This window comes from Gavia stellata, chromosome 5, assembly GCF_030936135.1.
Source record: "Gavia stellata isolate bGavSte3 chromosome 5, bGavSte3.hap2, whole genome shotgun sequence".
Taxonomy (NCBI): Eukaryota; Metazoa; Chordata; class Aves; order Gaviiformes; family Gaviidae; genus Gavia; species Gavia stellata.
The window spans coordinates 39669637-39689076 of record NC_082598.1 but is presented as its reverse complement, the minus strand read 5'-3'; the positions used below and the strand labels follow the sequence as shown (position 1 = coordinate 39689076).

Genomic DNA, 19440 nt, shown 5'->3' with positions numbered 1-19440 from the left:
TCAAAAACGGATTCGGCTGCAGCAGTTTGAGACATTACCACTCAGCTGCCAGTACTGAACCTTCTTAGTTCAATCCACAATGCTATCTCCAAAGTAACAATCATTGGGATTTTATTGATCTATTTGCACTTGACTGCCGGAGTTATCTGAAGATACAGCAGCCATGGCAGAAGCGCTGTAGATAGGACAGGTAGAAAACTTATCTTAAACCACTGCAGATATATTCAGTAAAAGCTTCTTTGACTAAAGCTTGTTGTGGCCTACAGTGAACTCTGTGCTAGAAGATGCTCTAAAGATCCACTGACAGAAGTGATCACCAAATAAATTACTTTGTTGATGAAGTTCAACAGCAGGCCATTAAAGATGGCTATTCTAGTTTGAACATTTTTTCTCCAGCTTTCGAAGATACCAACTCAGAACACAAGGCAACAATATTCTAAGGCACAATACACAAGCATCTATACAGCCTTATTTATAAATGATACATTAAGGTATGCTTTTATTACCCAATGATTTTATTCAAGTAGACAAAGAATAATTAAAGTGTTTATGACAAGACATGCTCATTTTACTTGCTCCCCCCTTTTAACTTTTCCTAGCTCAAGTTTAGCAAAGATTCAATCAAATGATCAGCAAGCCATCAAGTTAAGAAAACGATCAAACAGATCTTCAAATACCTATGGAACAATCCTCAAGATGCTGAAGTTCTATTACAAATGAATCCTGGCATCTCTAGACACAGAAAAAGAAAGTGACAAACCCAGCTTTGTTAGCTGTAGGTAACTGTCATGCTTTAGGTATGCAACCGTTCCTTTGCGGGGGTAAATGTGCTACAGGAAAGGGCACAGCATATTAGTGTCAAGGATATCACTGTGATTAAGATTTGTAACTTAACTTCCACCACAAAAAACAGGTGACAGGAAGATTTCCCATTGTCTTCACATCCAGTTACAGTCCACACAATACTCCTTGAAGGCTTGTACTACCAGGGATGTTTGAATGTCCTCTCTATGCAAACATATTCTCAGCTGTTGTGAAACAACTTAGAAATGTCCACAAGGAGATTCTCCTCATCTCTTAATTAAAGCTTTGAAAACTCCTCCACTACTCTTCAACACCCTTTCCTTGCTTGTCAGCATTTGCATGCAAGAGAAAAGAAAACCTGGACTAAATCTTAGAAAGTCAGTTAAATATTCTCAAACTAAGTCTCATGTGTAGAGGCAGAGCCCCTCCCGCTCCCTGCCCTTTACTCCAGATTTCCACCAAATATGTTTTTAAATGGCAAAGTGAAGATCCAGTTCAATGTTTACCATTCATCACTTTTGGCTACTCAGTTCTTACAAAAACAGACTATAAGAGCCATCAGACGCTTGGAACAACCGTTTTAAAATGTAACACCTGGGGAACCTTAGCACTTTCCTTCTCTAAGTTTAGATGTTAATAGGATAAAAGAAATTAAATGCAATCTACTACTTGCTCAGCTGGCTGACTTAGCAAAGGGCTAGAAACCATGAAGTGAAACTGAGTGAATCCTGGAATTTTATTACATGCAGCACCTAGGAAAGAAAGAAGAAAAAAAAAGGTAATTTGCTACATTTAGGTTCAGTGTCTTTGTCACTGTACTTTATCATCTGAAGACCCAGTTACTAGTTCTACTACAATGGTGTAATTCTTCTTTTACAATCTGTTTTAACACAAGACATCTTCAAAGTATTTAATTTTTAAGTAAAAATACTGTACTACTGACTGCTGTAGTGCAATTAATGCCCTTATAATACAATTCTAAACAGTAACGTAAGTTAGGAAAATATCTCTCTCTTTCAATCCTGATTAACTTAATGAGTTCCTCCAACACTAATCTCTTAAACACGGAACTATGGGAAATAAAGAGATCAAAGAACAGCAATGAGCAGTCTAACTAAATAAGCCATGTTGATTAGCAAATTGTATTTCCTACTGATCTAAGAGTTTGCAAATGAGATGCGTGGCACAATGACTGATCTCAGATTGCTCTGAAGCTATGCTTAATAGTCATATTCTCCCTGCCTTATGCTGTATCTAGGGGAGGCATAGGCATTCTTTTTTAAAACCTTCAAATTAATCATACACAGTCCAGGAAAACACATGAAGGTAGTAAATATTTTTGATTTTTACTAAGACTTGCATAAATTTTGTTGAAGTCTGAGACATCAAAATGAAGAGGAAAAATTAAAATATCTCAAGTCCACACTAGGACACAGTTGCCCTGCTAACCAGCGTTTGATATTATGAATGGCCAGTATTGCTGCAATGTTCAAAGAATAATTAAAGACTTCTGCTTTAAAATCCACCTTCGGTTTTGTACTTCTGTGACCTAGTTAGGGTCAACAAACTTTGTCAGTTAAGCAAAATACATACCGTAACTTCCAGTTGTATTGGCACATATAAGAGCACCAAAGAACTTTGGAGCATACTTCTGGATTCTGGAAATAACTTTCTGACAGGCTACTGTTGGGTCTGTTCCCATCCTCATATACTCCACAGCTTGATAACTAAAAAAAAAACCAACCACACATCCAGACAGTTAGCCATAATCAGGTTATATAGTCTAAAACACCATTGAAAGACCTTGATTTCTTTGAATAACGGAAACACATGATAAAAAATATTTAACCAAACTTCATATTGGCAATTATTACTCAAGTTCTACATGAAAAGTAATTAGAAGCATGACTAAAAGGGACTGCAAGATGTCATCTATGCCATCTATCATTCTAAGGCAGGACCATGCCTGGGATAACTCTCTGATCATTTGCAGTAGAAGAGGTTAAGCAACAGATCAGTTAATTAACTGCAAAGAAGCAGTTAAAAAGTTAGTGGCTTTTATTTTTCATTGCATGATTAAGTTTGACATTAAAAGTTATTACTAGTTTTCAAAAAGGCTAATGTCAAGATAATTTTTTGAAGAAAACTGACCTCCAATATTACATTACTGATAAATTATTTATTTCAGTAAGCATTAAAAACAAATCTTTCAGAAAAAAACTTTAAGTTTCTGAAAACCTCAATATTGACACATTTTCTTTATTTCATGAATACGAAGGTACAATGTTTTGATCAAGACTTTGAGCCACTTTCAAATTTTTTGCAAGCCAATTTAAAAAAATTCTTACTCCAAATGAAAGAGTAATCAAAATGAACTTCCTTTGTATCTGCAGTATCATTAGACAAATGACTATACAGGCATTGCTTGAGATGAATCATTTGCATTTCCAAAATGTTCTTAGAGGCAAAAAAAATAGTTTTGTTATCGTTTTCTTTCAGAACCTGAAAATTAAAAGATAAAGCATAATATAATTTACAAGCAAACAACACTAGATTTTGTTTTGGTGAAAGATGCATATACCAAGACCAACTCTTGTTACACTAAGACTCATCTACAGATAGCATTAACTATAGATGTTATCAAAGTACCGCAGAAGAGAACTTTCCTTGCATTTTGAGACTCCCTATTATCTTTGATTTATTCTAACAATCAAATAGGTTCAAGTTATTTAAAGATAACTACCTGAATATAAAGCTATATTTCACGGGGTCTCTTCACTAATCAAAAACTCAGTAGGACGTTACTATCTCAAAGAAGGTGGACAGAACATATTAGTAATTTCACCCTTTATTTAACACTTCCTTCACTTCTGGCAGGTCAATTCTATTCTTTGTTTTCATGTGGGAATATCTAAATAACAGGGAATTAGGAAAGATCTGTATCTACAAGGAACCTGTGATTAACTATCTAGTCTGAGTTGTTTTCTAAAACCCGTTGGTACCAAAATGTGTTAAGCATTACAGCCAAATCCTTCAGGTTGCTAAACTGTAATGCAAGTTTTTATTGATTAACCTCATAAAAGGAGCTCAACTCACTACTACCATTGGTATCTGATACCTCAGGATAATTCATGAAGTTGTCAATTGCCTTTTATTTCAAGACTGGCTTGGAAGAGCTTGAAACTCATTGAGGACATTTGTAAATACACAACAGCTAGTAGGCATTCATAACTGCCGGAGTTTCAGAAAAAGCACCTGAGTAATATGAAGGCCACTGTTACATACTCCTTCAAGCATCAGTGCTCGTTATGTTCAGCGTGGACTTCCATAACTCATTCATTGCTGCTGAGACCGACCCACAAGAATAACTGTCAAGACTCAGCGATGAAAACAGCTGTATTTTATGCAGGTTATGCAACCACAACAGCACTAAAACACCTCTTCCAGTTTCAAATTAGATGCAATTACATAGGATTGTTGCAGTGACACCTCCCCACCCTCATGAGTAATCTGAGGCTCACCATTCATCCTTTCTACTATTTATAACACTTATTTCCCACACAACAAAACACTTTGGAAGAGAAAGCTCATCAGTTCTGTTAAACAGCATGCAGATTGGGAATATACTCATTACCTGCTGCCTGTTTGCTCACAGCTTGGCAGTATTAAGGGATCTGTCATCAAGATATTTAAGAATTCACTTCTTTTAAGACAGATCATGGATGACTTGATTCTGCTACTGTTCTTTCCCCTTCCATTCATTCCTTTACTCCCACTTCAGCAGCCAGTCAGACTGTCTTTTTAATCAATTACTTCATTTGCTGAGTTTACATTTTGCTAGAGAAAGCTAGCAAAGCCTACCCTAAGGACAAACCTGGGTAAGAAGCGCATCATGATGTCACCATCCCCAGTAGCTGCAGCTCCTCCAGCTGTACTATCCGCATAGGATCCTGCTCCAGCTATCGGAGAATCTCCTACACGGCTGTAGTGAACAATGGAAAGAAAACAAAAACTGGAAACTACAGAAAACTATAATTGACTAATTCCAGGGGGATTGCGTTAATGTAATAGCTCTTGGTCTGATACTGGCAAGTTCTTGTGACTTGCGCACAGTTTTAACTTTGTCAACCTTACTGCCTCCAGCTGGGCTAGCATTAAACCCCCAGGAGAACAGAACAGGTAAAGAGGTCACTCCACAGCAGTCAGAAGGCTTGTCTTAAAACTACCGATAAAAGTGATCTGTGATAACCTGACTGACCTGAGGCTTAATCCACCTCTGATGCACAATTCTTTGTTATTATACCGACTATAGTTAGGGCAGTAAGGTTTAGCCAGTGGGCAACAGTAAGCAGCTGGGGACAGTAGTATGTTCAATAACTTCTTGCAAAATCCAGAAGTTGTCCGATTTGGTTGACAGACAAAACTCCTAACTGGGTAGAAAAAAAAAATCTCAAAGACAAAATACAGGGCTGGGACTCTGATTCTACGTACATTTCTTTGGAGGCTGTACACCTCTCCGAAATGCTTATTTGTCTCTGGTGCCTTGCCTTACAAGTCGCCTCACAACTGTGCCAGTTGTTTGTGTCTCTGTATGGTGAATTAAGCCAGCTGAAAAACAAGCATCCCCTCAAACACAAATCATCTTGCAACTGAATCATTTTCGCAGTATTAGGATTTATGGCAGTGCCCAGAAATAAGCAAGGCCATTTTGTGATCATTGCAGTCTACAACATAAAAGTTTTAGATAAGCTTAACATAGGAAATGAGGTGGGAAAAAAGCTTTTTTGTAAAATCAGCGATACTAACCCTGGAATTTTGTGGACTGCCCCATTAGTAGATGTCCCAGAAGCAACGGTTCCGCTCCCACCGATTACAACCATACCTAAAATTTTCAACAGGGATGAAACATATTCAGAAACACTCCTAACAAATTTATTAAATTGGCACTATGGTTATCAAACAGAACCACAATACCCAGGCTATTCAAATTACTGATATCCTGAAATACAGAAAAGTTGTACTCTTAAAGAAAACAAGTTCTTTTTAAAGCACATTTGGAAACTTTCTGGATGTATTACAAGAGGTCAAAAAGGAATGTAAAACAGTAACTGCCACACCGTTCAGAGCTGTACGTTACTGCTGCACAAGCAGCCACTGTCTCCTGATATACACTTATGTTAACCAGTAGAGAACAAGTACCTGGTGTCACCACATCCTGCACCAGTACCATCAGAACAACAAAGTTTGGAAATTACAAATGGTGCTTGAGGGAGATTAAAAAAAAAAATCAGGATGAGCTTAAATTTGGCAGAAGGTGAAATACTGCCTACCAAAGTAACAAGAACTACATGACAGGTGATCAAAATGTGTGGATGAGCCTAGCCCTTGCTAATTTTGTGCTGGTAAGGAAGCCACTGCCTCATATTAGAGAAGCTTAGATTGCCACTTGGAACAGGATTTGGGATCAGCTGCTTCTCCATAGAGCAAGACTTCACCTCTTTAAGAGAGGGCAGAAATTGCTGCTGGCATCAAACTCCAGTACAAAGCAAGAGCCAAGAAGCAGAATTCAAAGAGCTGAATTCTGGTTCTCTGACCTCACTAAGCAGTACCTCCTTCTCATAGAAAAGTTTCCTGACCAGTAGAAGCTAAAAGCATAGAGGCACTGACTCTATAGCCACCATTAGCCTCTGCAAAAAGACTGGAAGGGCATCAGTTCCTACCAACTTCCTAAATGCCTTCTGAATGAAGACTCTTCTCAGAATGTGTTAGTCTCTCTTTCATCCTGACACTCCACAATTTCAGAGTTTTCTAGCACATACTGAAGACTGTATATCCCAGTAAAGAAAGCTACCTACCAACTTAAGTCAGGCAACCTACCAAATTCTTATGTAGAACATTAATTGGTTATTAGTAGGGTAGACTGGAAGCAAAGAAGAAAGATTCACACTTGAAACAACTTGTTAATTTTTGGTATTGCAAATATTGTCAGGCAAAAAGTTCTGAACTGCTGAACTGAGAAAAATCGAGACTAAACCAAAAAAGTGCAAGTTTCAAGACTGTAAAGTATAAAGCTTTGAAAGACATGAATCTGTAACTGCTCCAGTCCTTTGTCTGATCTGCTCATTAATCAGTTTATAGGCTTAGCAACTAATGGTCCTCAATCAGTAAAGACTTAGAAGTTTCTGGGACTACTACTGCTAAACCATTTTAAGCATAGCAGTTTCTTTAGAAATTTATTGATTTAGTCAAAAGCCAGAAGAGAAGAAAAATGAAAGCAAGCTTTATTTTCTAAGTTTAAGGACTGTTTGACAAACATTGCTTTTGGTTGGCAAAGGATTAACTGTTCACTCATTTCTTCCACCACCGCAAAGCCTTTTAAGTTGGTCTGACAGCTACAGGGGATACTTGACCTGAGTTAACCATAATCAAGATAAAAATAATTATTTTTAATCTTGATCAGTTTTCTAAGCACCCATAGCTGCCCAAGCAATTATGCCAAAGAATCTGAGGGAAAAGCAGTAGGGCAATGAACAAATACATAAGGGTAAAAAAATGAAGCAAGCGGCTGTGCAGCCAGTGCACTGAAAAAAAAAACCCAACCCAAAAATAAATCCTACTTTTAGGCATTCCATCCTAAAATATAAGTAACAGAATCTTGAAACCACTATAATAGGAAATAATGCCTATATGAAATACTTTTCATTAAACTCAGTATGATTTAATCTGTAGGGGAATAAGAAAAAAAAAAATCAGCATTAGAGTTACCAAAAGTTGTTACCAATAGTATCATGATTATGAACACTTCTCTGTAAGGTGGTCTGTTCTTCTTTATAGGTTACTTTTTCAGGCCGTTTGTATGGTCCACAGGATTTTGAAGAGTCTGGTACCACATTCTGTAATTATTTTGCGATTTGCATGAATAACATATTAAGCTTCATTACAGATAAGTTAAAAAAATACTACAATCAATACCTATAATCTACTACACAGGTATCAGATGCCCAGTACTTAAAAAACACAGCTGTACTGAAATCCCGCAAGTTGTTTCGCTTAAAGAAAAGACTGACTTCTGGTATTATGTGGTAAAAAGTTTTTCCTACTAGCAAGTTCTGTTGTTCAAATTAAAGATTCTCCTTTGCTCAATTGACTACTAAAAAAAAAGCTCATTCTTCAGCAAAATGAAGAAAATTTTCAAGCCAAAAAAACAACCAGATGAACTGAGCTTGTTTTACTTATGTCAAGATATTATTGTCAAGTCAGTATCATAGTCAAGATATTTTCCCAACTGAAAAACAGAATAGGTATTGAATTAAAATGGTTCAGCAATGCAGCATTTCATATCCAAAAAACAATGAAGACAGTGTACAAGCATGTAGAAATCTACAACACCAATCCCAAAACTAACAAAAAAGCCCCAAAAAACAAAATGACAAACCAACCTCACCACAACAGGCAAGTTTAACACACAGCTGCACTTATCTGCATAAAGCCTCTCTAACTATCTAAGGACCTTAATTGCTACTGTAAGATTTTCTTTCAGAAATTTATACATGCATCAAAAAATATATGCACTGCTTTGCTTAGTCTGAGAAGTCCTGTCCAAATTTAGAGCTAAAAAAAATTCCCACACCAAAACGCTACTGCGGCAAGGTCAAAACCAGCAGGATCTACAAAATAAGAGCCAGACACATACTCTTCCTGAGCCTACCAAATGCTTGGTAATTCCAACTTTGTTCTGTTTAATAAGCAAACCTTTTTTTTTTCTTCACATATAAAGCATATCTTCAGTATAAGCTGAAAGGAAGAGGCAATGCTGCATTACTGACTTTCTAAATCCCCCTCTCACCACCACCAATGCACTGTACCTTCCAGTAGTTTGGCTGACAGCTTTCATTAAGCCACTTTGAATACACCGAAAGAGATTTCTGGGTAGTTAAATCTTCATATGGAAACCCCATTCTTACAGCAAACAGGGAGGCTTGAAAAGCAACAAAGCCAAAAAACATTAATTTATTCACATTTTAATGTATTTTATGATAGTGCATTCATGTAACGTTATCTAGAAATCAAGAAAGTCTACATTCTCTACAGAGATGAGAAATACATCTTCAGGGAGCAGTATCAGCCATTATAGTGATGTACACCTGCAGTAGCAAACCCTCCTTTCACTAGCAATATCAAATTTCCTCAATTCACAATAACTATGTTAACACATGTAAGTTTTACCATTGAAAGAGAAACAAATTCAACTCTGTTAATCGACTGGACACAAATAACCTGGAGCAAGAGTGGCCTGGGCTGTGTGTGTCACAGAAATATATAAATAAATGATATAAATAATAGTACATTTTCCTTAAAAAGCTAGTCTTTTATGAAATGTAAGTAACAGAGGCATAACATTTGCCACTAAAACACTGATACTTGCAGAAATCAATCCACCAGCTTACATCATATTAAACTTCTTTGCAGCTTTAAAAGTGACTGCTTCCTTGTTTTGAAAATTAATGCAGTATGTGTCAAGGGAGCAAAAGAAATACCAACACAGGCAATGAAAGAATGCTGCACTTCTAAGAATGGCTTTTATAGTTAGGGAAAGGGAAAAGAAAAAGATCAACTGTTCCTTCATCTTTTAGTTGTAGATACCTTTGATATTACCTAGTAACAGATACTATTGCTAGATTTAGATGCTTGAACAATTCATATTACCAATCCTTGATAATAATGTCACTATAATATACAGCTGAACAAGCTTCTCTGGTCCAAGAATTAAGAAAAATCCATCAATTATTTCTGGACAGCTTCTCTGTGTTTTTCTTGAAAACTGACACAATAAAGCCTCTTTGCACTTAGAGCAAAAGAAAACTGACAGCTTCAATTAAACAGATATTTATTTTTCAATTTCTAGAACAAACCGGCAGGGTTTGTTGTGTTGGGTTTTTTTTTTTAAGGTAAAATTGTGCTTGGGCATGTTTGTCAGTCATTCTTTCATGATTTTTGAAGCCTTGTTTCTATTCCAGGAAGCAGAGCTGGTCATACTGTGATTATGAAACTTCCCTATCTATCGGAGACAAACCTAAAAATTTCTTGGCAGTTGATAACCAAAATAATTCTTTTTTCCTCACTTGTAATCATTCTGTACTGAATGTCCCTCACCAGACTCAGTTCTACATTAGCATACATGGCCTTTATTGCCAGTTTTCTATGACCTTTCCTAAAGAAATTAGGCAATGAATGGAGAAAGCAGCTCTTTTAACACTGCAAGAACTGATCAGTGTTGTTATCTGTATCTGTTCAACAAAAGCTAAACCAACTCGTTTTTAAGTACACCACTGTCATTATAAACCTTAGCTGTAAAAACACACCAGCTTTGGTTATATTCTGGCATACATCTACAACGGCAAGAGTAAAAGATGACATCAGTTTTGACTTGCATACATTTTTTTGTTCAAGATAAAATTTATCACCACCACACTGTCATCCTCTTCACTGAGGATGGCTCAAGGTTTCATCATAGCTTGTGACAGCTAAAAACTGCTCACGTATAACTCACAGGATCAGTTTCCTCATGCAGTATGATACAATGATTTCTTCACTTTCCCAATTTGAATTATTCTCAAAGCCTCTTTCTGCATGTTTTTTGGGGGGCAAAATAATGCAGTTTATTAAATTTTCATTTACTGGGTGAAAATGATGCAACAATGACTTCAGACTTTAAAGGTTATCAAATTTGAATTATTTTTCCACTGGATAATTATTTCAGTTTTCACAGCCTCTGACTCAACTTTACATTTCCAGACCTAGAACCTGCTGACTCACGCTATCAGACATCTTTATTTTTTATTTACTAGTTTTGTTAGGTTTTTTTTTTCCCCCACACTGAAAATACTAAAAAGGAAATAATTTCAAGAATGAGATAAAAGCACAGGTACAGACATTCTTGAAAGTTAAAAGACTAACAATTCTTTTAGTTTTATCAATAATCAGAGGCATGGCTATTTTAAACACCACATGCTGAAGGGACAACACAGCAGGGCACAAGTAATGTAGAAGGTTTCTGGAGAGCATCGATGACAACTTCCTGACACAAGTGACCGAAGTGCCAACAAGGAGAGCTGCTCTGCTGGACCTCATACTTACAAACAAGGAAGGGCTTGCTGGGCGTGTGAAGGTCAAAGGCAGCCTTCACTGCACTGACCATGATATGATGGGGTTCAGCATCCTGAGAGGAGGGAGCAGGGCAAAAAGCAAGATCACAAGCCTGGACTTCAGGAGAACAGAATTTGGCCTCTGCAGGGATCAGCATGAAAAAGTCCCATGAGCTGGAGGGAAAAGGGGTCTGAGAAAGCTGTTTGATATTCAAGGACCACTACCTCCAAGCTCGACAGTAGTCTATCCCAACAAGCAGGAAGTCAGGCAAAAATGTCAGGAGGCTTGCATGGATGAACAAGGAGTTCCTGGCAAACTCAAACATAAAAAGGAAGTATACAGAAGGTGGAATCAGGGACAGGTAATCTGGGAGGAATATAGAGACTCTGAGCATGCAGATATGAGGTTAGGAAAGCCAAAGCCCTCCTGAAGTTGAATCTGGCAAGGGATATCAAAGGCAACAAGAAGTGCTTCTATAAGTACCTAAATAACAAAAGGAAGACTAGGGAAAACACAGACACACTGTGGACTGGGGCAGGGGCCCTGGTGACATAGGGCATGGAAAAAAGACTGATGCACTGAATGCCCTATTCACCTCATTCTTTACTAGTAAGACCAGCCTTCAGAAATCCAAGGCCCTGGAGATCGGAGGGGAAGTCTGGAACAAGGAAGACTTACCCTTGGTTGAAGAGGATCAGGTTAGGGAATACTTCAGCAACTTGGACATACACAAATCCATGGGCTGTGATGGGATGTAACCACGAGTACTGAGAGACCTAGCTAATGTCACTGCAAGACCATTCTCATTTATCTTCAAACTATCACGGTGACTGGGAGACGTGCCCGAAGACTGGAGAAAAGCAACTGCCACTCCTGTCTTCAAAAAGGGCAAGAAGTAGGAGCCAGGGAACTACAGACCAGTCAGCCTCACCTTGATCACTGAGAAGATGACAGAACAACTAAAACTGGAAACCATTTCCAAGCACATGAACGACAAGAAGGTGATTGGGAGTAGTCAGCACGGCTTCACAAAAGAAAGTCATGCTTGATCAGCCTGCTAACCATCTATGATGAAACAACTGGCTTGCTAGATGAGGGGAGAGCAGTGGATATTGTCTACCTTGACTTCCGTAAGGCAATGGGCTGGCAGAAACATGATGCAGTTCAACAAAGAGAAGTGCAAGGTCCTGCACCTGGGGAGAAACAACCCCATGCACCAGTACGTGCTGGGGCCACCCAGTGGTAAAGCAGCTTGGCAGAAGAAGACCTGGTTCTGAAAGGCAGGAAGCTGAATGTCAGCTAGCAAGCAATGTGCACTTGCAGCAAAGAAGGCTAACAGTGCAGGCTGGGTTCCAGCATTAGAAGAAGTGTTGCCAGCAGGTTGAGGGAGGTGATCCTTCCCCTCTACTCAGCACTGGGCAGGCCACACCTGGAGTACTGTGTCCAGTTCTGGGCTCCCCTGTACAAGAGACACATGGACATACTGGAGAGAGTCCACCGAAGGGCTACAAAGATGATTAAGGGACTGGAGCATCTCTCCTATGAGGAAAGGCTGAGAGAGCTGCGACTGTTAGCCTGGAGAAGAAAAGGCTCAGGGTGGGATCTCATCAGTGTATAAAAATATCTGAAGGGAGGGTGTAAAGAAGATCAAGCCAGGCCCTTTTCGGTGGTGCCTAGCGACAGGACAAGAGGCAATGGGCACAAACTGAAAGACAGGAAAACAGTGGGACACACTTCTACACTCTGGGTTGCCCAGAGGTTGTGGAGTCTCCTTCTTCAGAGATACTCAAAAGCCATCTGGACATGGTCCTGGGCTCTAGCTGGCCGTACTTGCAATCTTCTGATTCAACCCCCCTGCTCAAGTCCCTGCCAACCTCAACCATTCTGTGATTCTGTAATACATCTCTTCCTTAAGTTCTCTAAGTACCAAAGGTTTTAAAATACCTAAACTTCCATTTTTTGAGTCAAAGTAAACAGAAGTGTGAAGACTATTCAGGTGTCATGGCACTCTAACAGATTCCATCAGTGTTTTTAACACTGAAAATGAAAATTTCATGCTACTTTCATTAAAACTTTACTGCCAGGAACAATGTACTGCTTACACATTTAAAAATTATTAACTAAACAAGATTAGTATGTGCCACAGCTTGCTTCCTCCTCCTCTCTAGTGTCAACCACTCATAAAAATGAAATTTTAGGAGACAGGCAGACTTTTCTGGATTGTATCACTAAATATATTCAAACACAAGTGCAGTTTAGTTATTGGGGAAAAAAAATAAGGAATAACCTCAGCAATTTTGCATCTTTAATAAAAAAAGCCTGAAGAGATTATATACATTTATATGAAAAGGTTTTACTATTCTAGCTAGCTTTTCTGGTGAAAATATAAATATTTTTATTTAGAAAATAAACTGTCATTTCTCACACACGCTGATTTGAAGGTTCAAATGTATTCTTCTGAAGCTATAGCTCTAATTTCTCTTTATCAATCTTCACCTGGTAAAGACAACTATAGTTTCCTTTATCCAAGTTCCTATTTCCAAAGAAAATTCATTCCTTCACAAGAAATGTTATTCTTTCTCCATTTCTCCACTGCTTTGATTCATTCACTAACATTTATCACCATCTCCAATTTTTACTCAGCTATATTTCCAGCCTTCCTGTCTTTTTTTTTTTTTTTGCCACTACTGCTAGACAGTTTCTTCTAAGGAAGTTCTCACTGACAGCAAGGCCTCAGCATAACAGCCTTGCCCACATGACTCCATTATGCAAACAGCTATGTTAGGCTGGAAAACATATTTTAAATCAGCACTTTAATTCTTCCGTTTCTTAATCCTCCTTATCTTTTCTGCTCATTCTACCAATCAAAAGTTAAAAATATTTTGATAACTACCAATGATGGGGAAAAGAGTATTATGAGTATTTCTTCCTCCTCTATTTAATACCTGACCAATTTCTTTTTCAGCATCACCTGTGAAATCTCTCTTACCAAAGCTACTTGTAACCTAATCATAGCCAACTGCTTCAAATAAATAGAATCTGCAAATCTCTCTCTCTCTTTTCAGACCTTCTGTCAAACATTGTCCTCACCTCCCTGTATTGCAATATTTTATTCCATCAAAAAACTGCTGTTGCACTTATTTCTCTATCATTCTGTATACACTAATTCCTTGAAGAATCTTTTACCTTTTCTTACCAATTTCAACGTACTTGACTCACCCTTTAACGCTCAGATGTCAATTTCCACACATCTCCACATTTCTTTCTGAGCAGGCACAGATATTTTAAAAATCCTTAACTGTGAGCCAAGTAACCTTCCACTCACACCTCTTTTGAAACCAGTATTATTCTAACAGCAGCAGCTCGTATTTTAAAAACTCAACTACACCTCTAGTTTGCTTTCACTCTTTTATTGTGCCTAGGAGTACAGCCCCTAACATATTTTTTTACATTCAAGTTCTCACTAATATTTTTAAACTATGAAATACAGTAATCATGCTCAATATATACCAAAATAGTAAAATGTAACTGTAGTGTCTATTAGTTCTGTCATTGCTTAGAAAGTTACCCCACAGTTTTAAACAAAACGTTTACATCTAACGTTTTCTATAGTGTCTTGTATCACATCATCTTTGATACCTTTGATATCAGTGATATTAGCAAAGCCTTGGGATTACAAGTTAATATTTGCAGTTAAATTGGTGGAAAGACCATAAAATTGTATTTTTATTTTCACGTCCAAATAATGGACTAAAACCTAATTCATACACATCTAATAAGAGAGTAAACACTTCTGAATTATTTGACTAAATTGATTTGATTGTCAGGGAATCCTTCCACCTATATTACCAAGATTAATATATGGCAATTTTAACAGGAAGTGTTTTAAGAAGAGGGTATGACTTGGAAACAGTTAAAGGAATAATTACCTGACTCTCCCACTAATAATGTATGCTTAGTGTATTCGATGACCTTTCGCGCTACACCAATTGCATTTTTTACATGTCTGAGATCCGCAACTGCCCCAACTTCCATAGTGTTGCTGGAAACAAGAAATATTTAAAGCTTATTAAAAATACAAGAATATTTGTCCATTTTTTATTAGACAAAATCTGTTTTCATCTAAATTAGAAAGCCTGTTCCTTTAAGATATTGCTTTAATTGTTCTATACCATAGACAGATGGCATCACACTGGTAGGGAAAAACTTCATACATACACAGTTTCCTTTCACAGGCATGAGTATGTTGCTCGAGTAACAATAACTCCATCCACAGTAATATTTTCAGTAGAGTAAGTCTTCTGTTACATAAACTTATAACATGATCCACACGCTTGCAATTACTTTTTTAATCAGGACAGCTTTAAATGGTAAATAAAGTACAGAAAACAACTGCTCCAGAAGTGAAATATTTATGGAATGAATGTAATGGGAAAGCTTACAATGCTACAAACCATCTGCTTTTCAACTGCTGTATCTAGAGCTGGATTACTGCACTACCTGTGAAGATTCAGTAACAAACATGCTTAGCTACTCTTCCACCAATTAGATGAGTATTTTTCCTACTTCCACAAGTTAACATATAGCTTCTCCCACAGTCAGCCCTAAACCAACAAAATCTCTGTAACAGCCCTTACATTAAAGTGTGCTAAAAATTACAGGGATCATTCTTTTATCCATGTAGTTTTCTTACCCATCCATAATCATTGCATCCAGTGTTGTTTCTCCACTTTCATCTGGGCTTCCTCCATATCCCACACTCCCATCGCATTGGTCAATCTCACACTGACCACAGCCTCTCTCAACCGCATCCAGCTCAGAACCTCCCAACTGTAATACTCTCCAAGCTGTAATCAACACAATTAAAAAAAACCAACAATTACATGTTACCAGTGAAAACAGTCTCCACTACCGCTTTAAAGAATGTTTTAAAGATGGATATGATGAAGACGCACCATGTATGTGGATTAAAAAAGCAAACTGTAACTTAAAGTTGAAATAAAGTCAAAATATAAATATATTCAAAAGAATGTAAAGCATTACTTTTCTAAATACTGTTTGTCTTGCATATCTGAGCAATTAAGCTTTTTTCTGACTGGGAAGGTGTTATTTACTGACAATCATAACAACTGCTATATATTAATTAACCTCCTCTGTCCAGAACAAACCATTACTTTATCACTGTTTATTTAAAGCCTTTTGGGGTGAGGGAGATGGAGAAGCAAAACTTTTATCTCAAAAAAAAAATAAAGTTTTAATAAGCAGCCCTCAAAAGCTTCCCACAAAAATACTAAGTGTCCAGCTGCAGAATAAAAACATCTAAACCATACAGTGATCTAAAAGATCTAAACGTATATCAGTAACTACATAAGAACAAAAAGAAAGTGGAAACAATGTACAAGAAGTTACAGTCTCCACATTCTCTTGCTCAACCCTTAGTTTTCTATTCTTTAGGATCTAGCTCATGGTGCAGTTTTGTAAGACATTACAGACCTGCCAAACGACATGACTCGAATAAACTGGGCCTGAAGGCTTTGCACATATGACATTTCACAAGGTTGGACCTCAGGCAAGATTTTCCAAGAAGCCTGAGCTTGCTGCCACTGACAGTTGCAATCCTGCTTCCTCCTCCTTGTGCTGGCTCTGATGCGCCATCATCTGCCAGACCCAGCACAGGGGAGGCAGCAGAAGCATACAGTCCAGCTCTTTTTGGCAGAAGTAAACTGTCTCAACCATCTCAAGAATCCTCATCTTCACAAATGCTGCATGCAACTGCACAAAACCACCTGCACCAAGGAAAAAGTAAGACTTAATACCTAACATCCAACTCCACATATGCTTGCCTTTATAATAAACTTCAGTGTGAGGAATACTGCTCCAATTCCTATTACCTTTATTGCTGTGAGTAGCCTTAACACAAGCTTTCAAAAGCTGCAAAGCAAGGGCCTTGCAGTTTTCATGACTGTATTTCACTTCTGACCTATACAAGGCTTTATAAGTAACCCATTTCACAAACAAGGCTTCCCTAATAGGGAGTTATTTACAACCCAACTATGCTAAAATACCCTATGAGTCTTTCAAAATCAGTATCCACAACTAATTTATGTTGCCACAGGAAAACCTGCTTTGACTGTCAATAGCACATCACAAAACAGCACAGGGCTCTAAAAATGTCATATTCAGAACTACCTAAATCTTTGAGGGCGGGAACTAATCTCAGAAGGGCACCACAGAAACCAAGTCACCATTGCAAACAGCCACAAGAGCGTTAACCACGTTATTGGCAAAAGAATGTTTTTAATCTAGCTTTTCCACAGCTTATAACCCCCCCTTTTTTTTTAAACGCATTTTCCCCAAACTTTAAGGTTAAAGCATTTGCTTGCAGGCTCGCGGGGAACACCAGGGCGCATCGACAGCGCACCACCAATGCAAACGCAAGCTCAGGGGCTTGGCCCCTTCCCATACGGAGGTAACCTGGCACCGCGACGCCCGGCCTGGGGCAAGCGCCCCGTGAGACCCGACGCAGACCCCTCCCAAGTACGCAGAGAGGCACTTGGCACAGCCTCCCTGCCGGTACCGGGGCTCGCTCTGAGCCCTGAGGGGAGCAGAGCGGGCAGGAGGGAGCCCGGGCCCGCTGCAGCCAGAGCCGTTTAACGGAAGCAGGGTCACAGCCCGCTTCTTGCCACACATAAGCGCGGTCACGCCTAAGAGACTTATTGTGTTTTTAAGGCAACACCAACACCCAGAGCTGCCCGCCAGCCCCTCTGCGCAGCAGGAGGAGCACCGAGCGAGGCAGCGACCGGCACTGCGCGGCACTCCCCCACCCGGCCCAGTCGCCCACCGGGGCACCTGTCTCTGCGGCCTTCCTAAACGCCCAGGTGTTGATGACTACAGGCAGGGCAGCAGCTGAGGCGGCGCCCGCCAGCTGCAGCACGACGAGCAATTGAAGCACGACCATCACCCGCCGCCAGCCCTTGCCGCGTTCCGCCGCCGCCATCGCCTCCCAGCCCTGCCCCCCCCCCCCCCAGCGCCGCCACCAACTAGGCGGCTGCGGCGGCACATGCGCATGCGGCCCGGCCGCGGCGCAGCGCTCCGGCCGCTGGCGGTTGTAGGCCGATGCAGCGGTCGCCGCTCGCCCCTGCGGAGTGAGGGGGCCCGGGCTGCTGTAGGAGCTGCCGCGTTTCCAGAGCCCGCGGCCCGCTGTAGGCCTCCGGAGGAACGTTTTTGTGGCAAGGAGAAGCCTAAAAGCGCCCCAGTAAAAGCCACGGCCCAATGCAGATTACAATATAATTTATATTTATTGTATGCCTGTATGTGTGTTAAAGCTAGCCTCCTCGTGCGGAGGGCACAATCCGTCGATGAAATTACCGGTGCCGGAGCGTCAAGAGATGAGCTGCGGGGCGGGGGGGGCTGCGCGGTGGGTGCCAGCAGACCCTGAGGCCGGCCGGCCCTGCAGCGGCAGGGCTGGGGGCTGGCGGCACACAGGTAAAGCGTGTTCAAATCAGTCTCCATCCATCATGAGATTCACGTGCTGCATCTTTACGTGCCGCCTTGTTAACATGTATGTTTTTGTCCAAAGTGCCAGAATGGCACAGAGACGTTTCTGCAAAGGGTGCATTTTGGGACCTACTAGAGCGAAGAGCTTAAGGAAGAATTTGTAAAAAGCTTCGCTTTATAGAAATCATAAAACATATAGCAAGTAATTTCTTAATTCTGCCCCTGCCGTTGCAGCTTCTCATTATAAACCATTAGCAATAATTTAAAGCCATTTGACACGTTGCCATAGTAGTCTGGCTGTTTTCAGGTCTGTAGGCTCGCCTGCTGTAAGCGTAATGCACCGATTTGTGTTCAGGGCTGATTATGTTCCAGCCATTGCTGATCATCAACCAGCTATTATTTCTGAACAGCGTGAAAAAAACGGCTTCTGCTTCTACCAGAGGAAGGGGATATAAAATACACTTTTTTTTAACTTTTTCAGCTCATTCTCATTACTCCTTTTCAATATATGATGAGACAACAGCTACATTTTACCAGCAATGTCTCTGGTCTTGTATTTGTAGTAAGAGGAGATACTTGGACCCTCCTGTGTGACAAGCTCAAGCTTGTAGGCATGCATAAATTGTAAGTGTACCCAAGCTTATTTAAAAAGCCTGAAGCAATATTATTTTTATTATAACAAAACAATCCACAGACTTTGGAATTAAATGGTTGTCACAAAAGAAATGTATTATCCTTTATTACAGAAATCACAAAATAATAAAATACAGTATTGGGTTTGACTTCAGTAATAGCGTGGCCTTGGTTTCAGCCAGTTCCCAAAAGCAAAACTACGAGTAGTCTAGAGAAACCTTTACTCAGGTAAATACTATTAGCCAATTTATTTCTAATATTACTGTTCTTATTTCTGTCACGTATTTCTGTATAAAGCTGTTAGGGAAGGGAAAAGCGCCAAAATACAGATCCGAATTAATGTTAGCTGAAGGAAAACAG

The 19440-nt window shown here is 39.4% G+C and overlaps 1 protein-coding gene across 1 annotated transcript; it reads right to left on the bottom strand.

The window, feature by feature from the left end:
- Positions 1-480: 480 nt before the first annotated feature.
- Positions 481-17931, bottom strand: AGA (aspartylglucosaminidase). The gene is made up of 9 exons (XM_059817818.1): positions 17800-17931; positions 15644-15797; positions 14880-14992; positions 8670-8782; positions 7583-7697; positions 5634-5686; positions 4679-4779; positions 2398-2531; positions 481-1556 (listed from the first exon to the last, which is right to left on the bottom strand). Exons 1-9 carry the CDS (start codon positions 17906-17908, stop codon positions 1456-1458), a joined length of 993 nt encoding a protein of 330 aa, XP_059673801.1. The 5' UTR covers positions 17909-17931; the 3' UTR covers positions 481-1455.
- Between the last annotated feature and the right edge of the window lie 1509 nt (positions 17932-19440).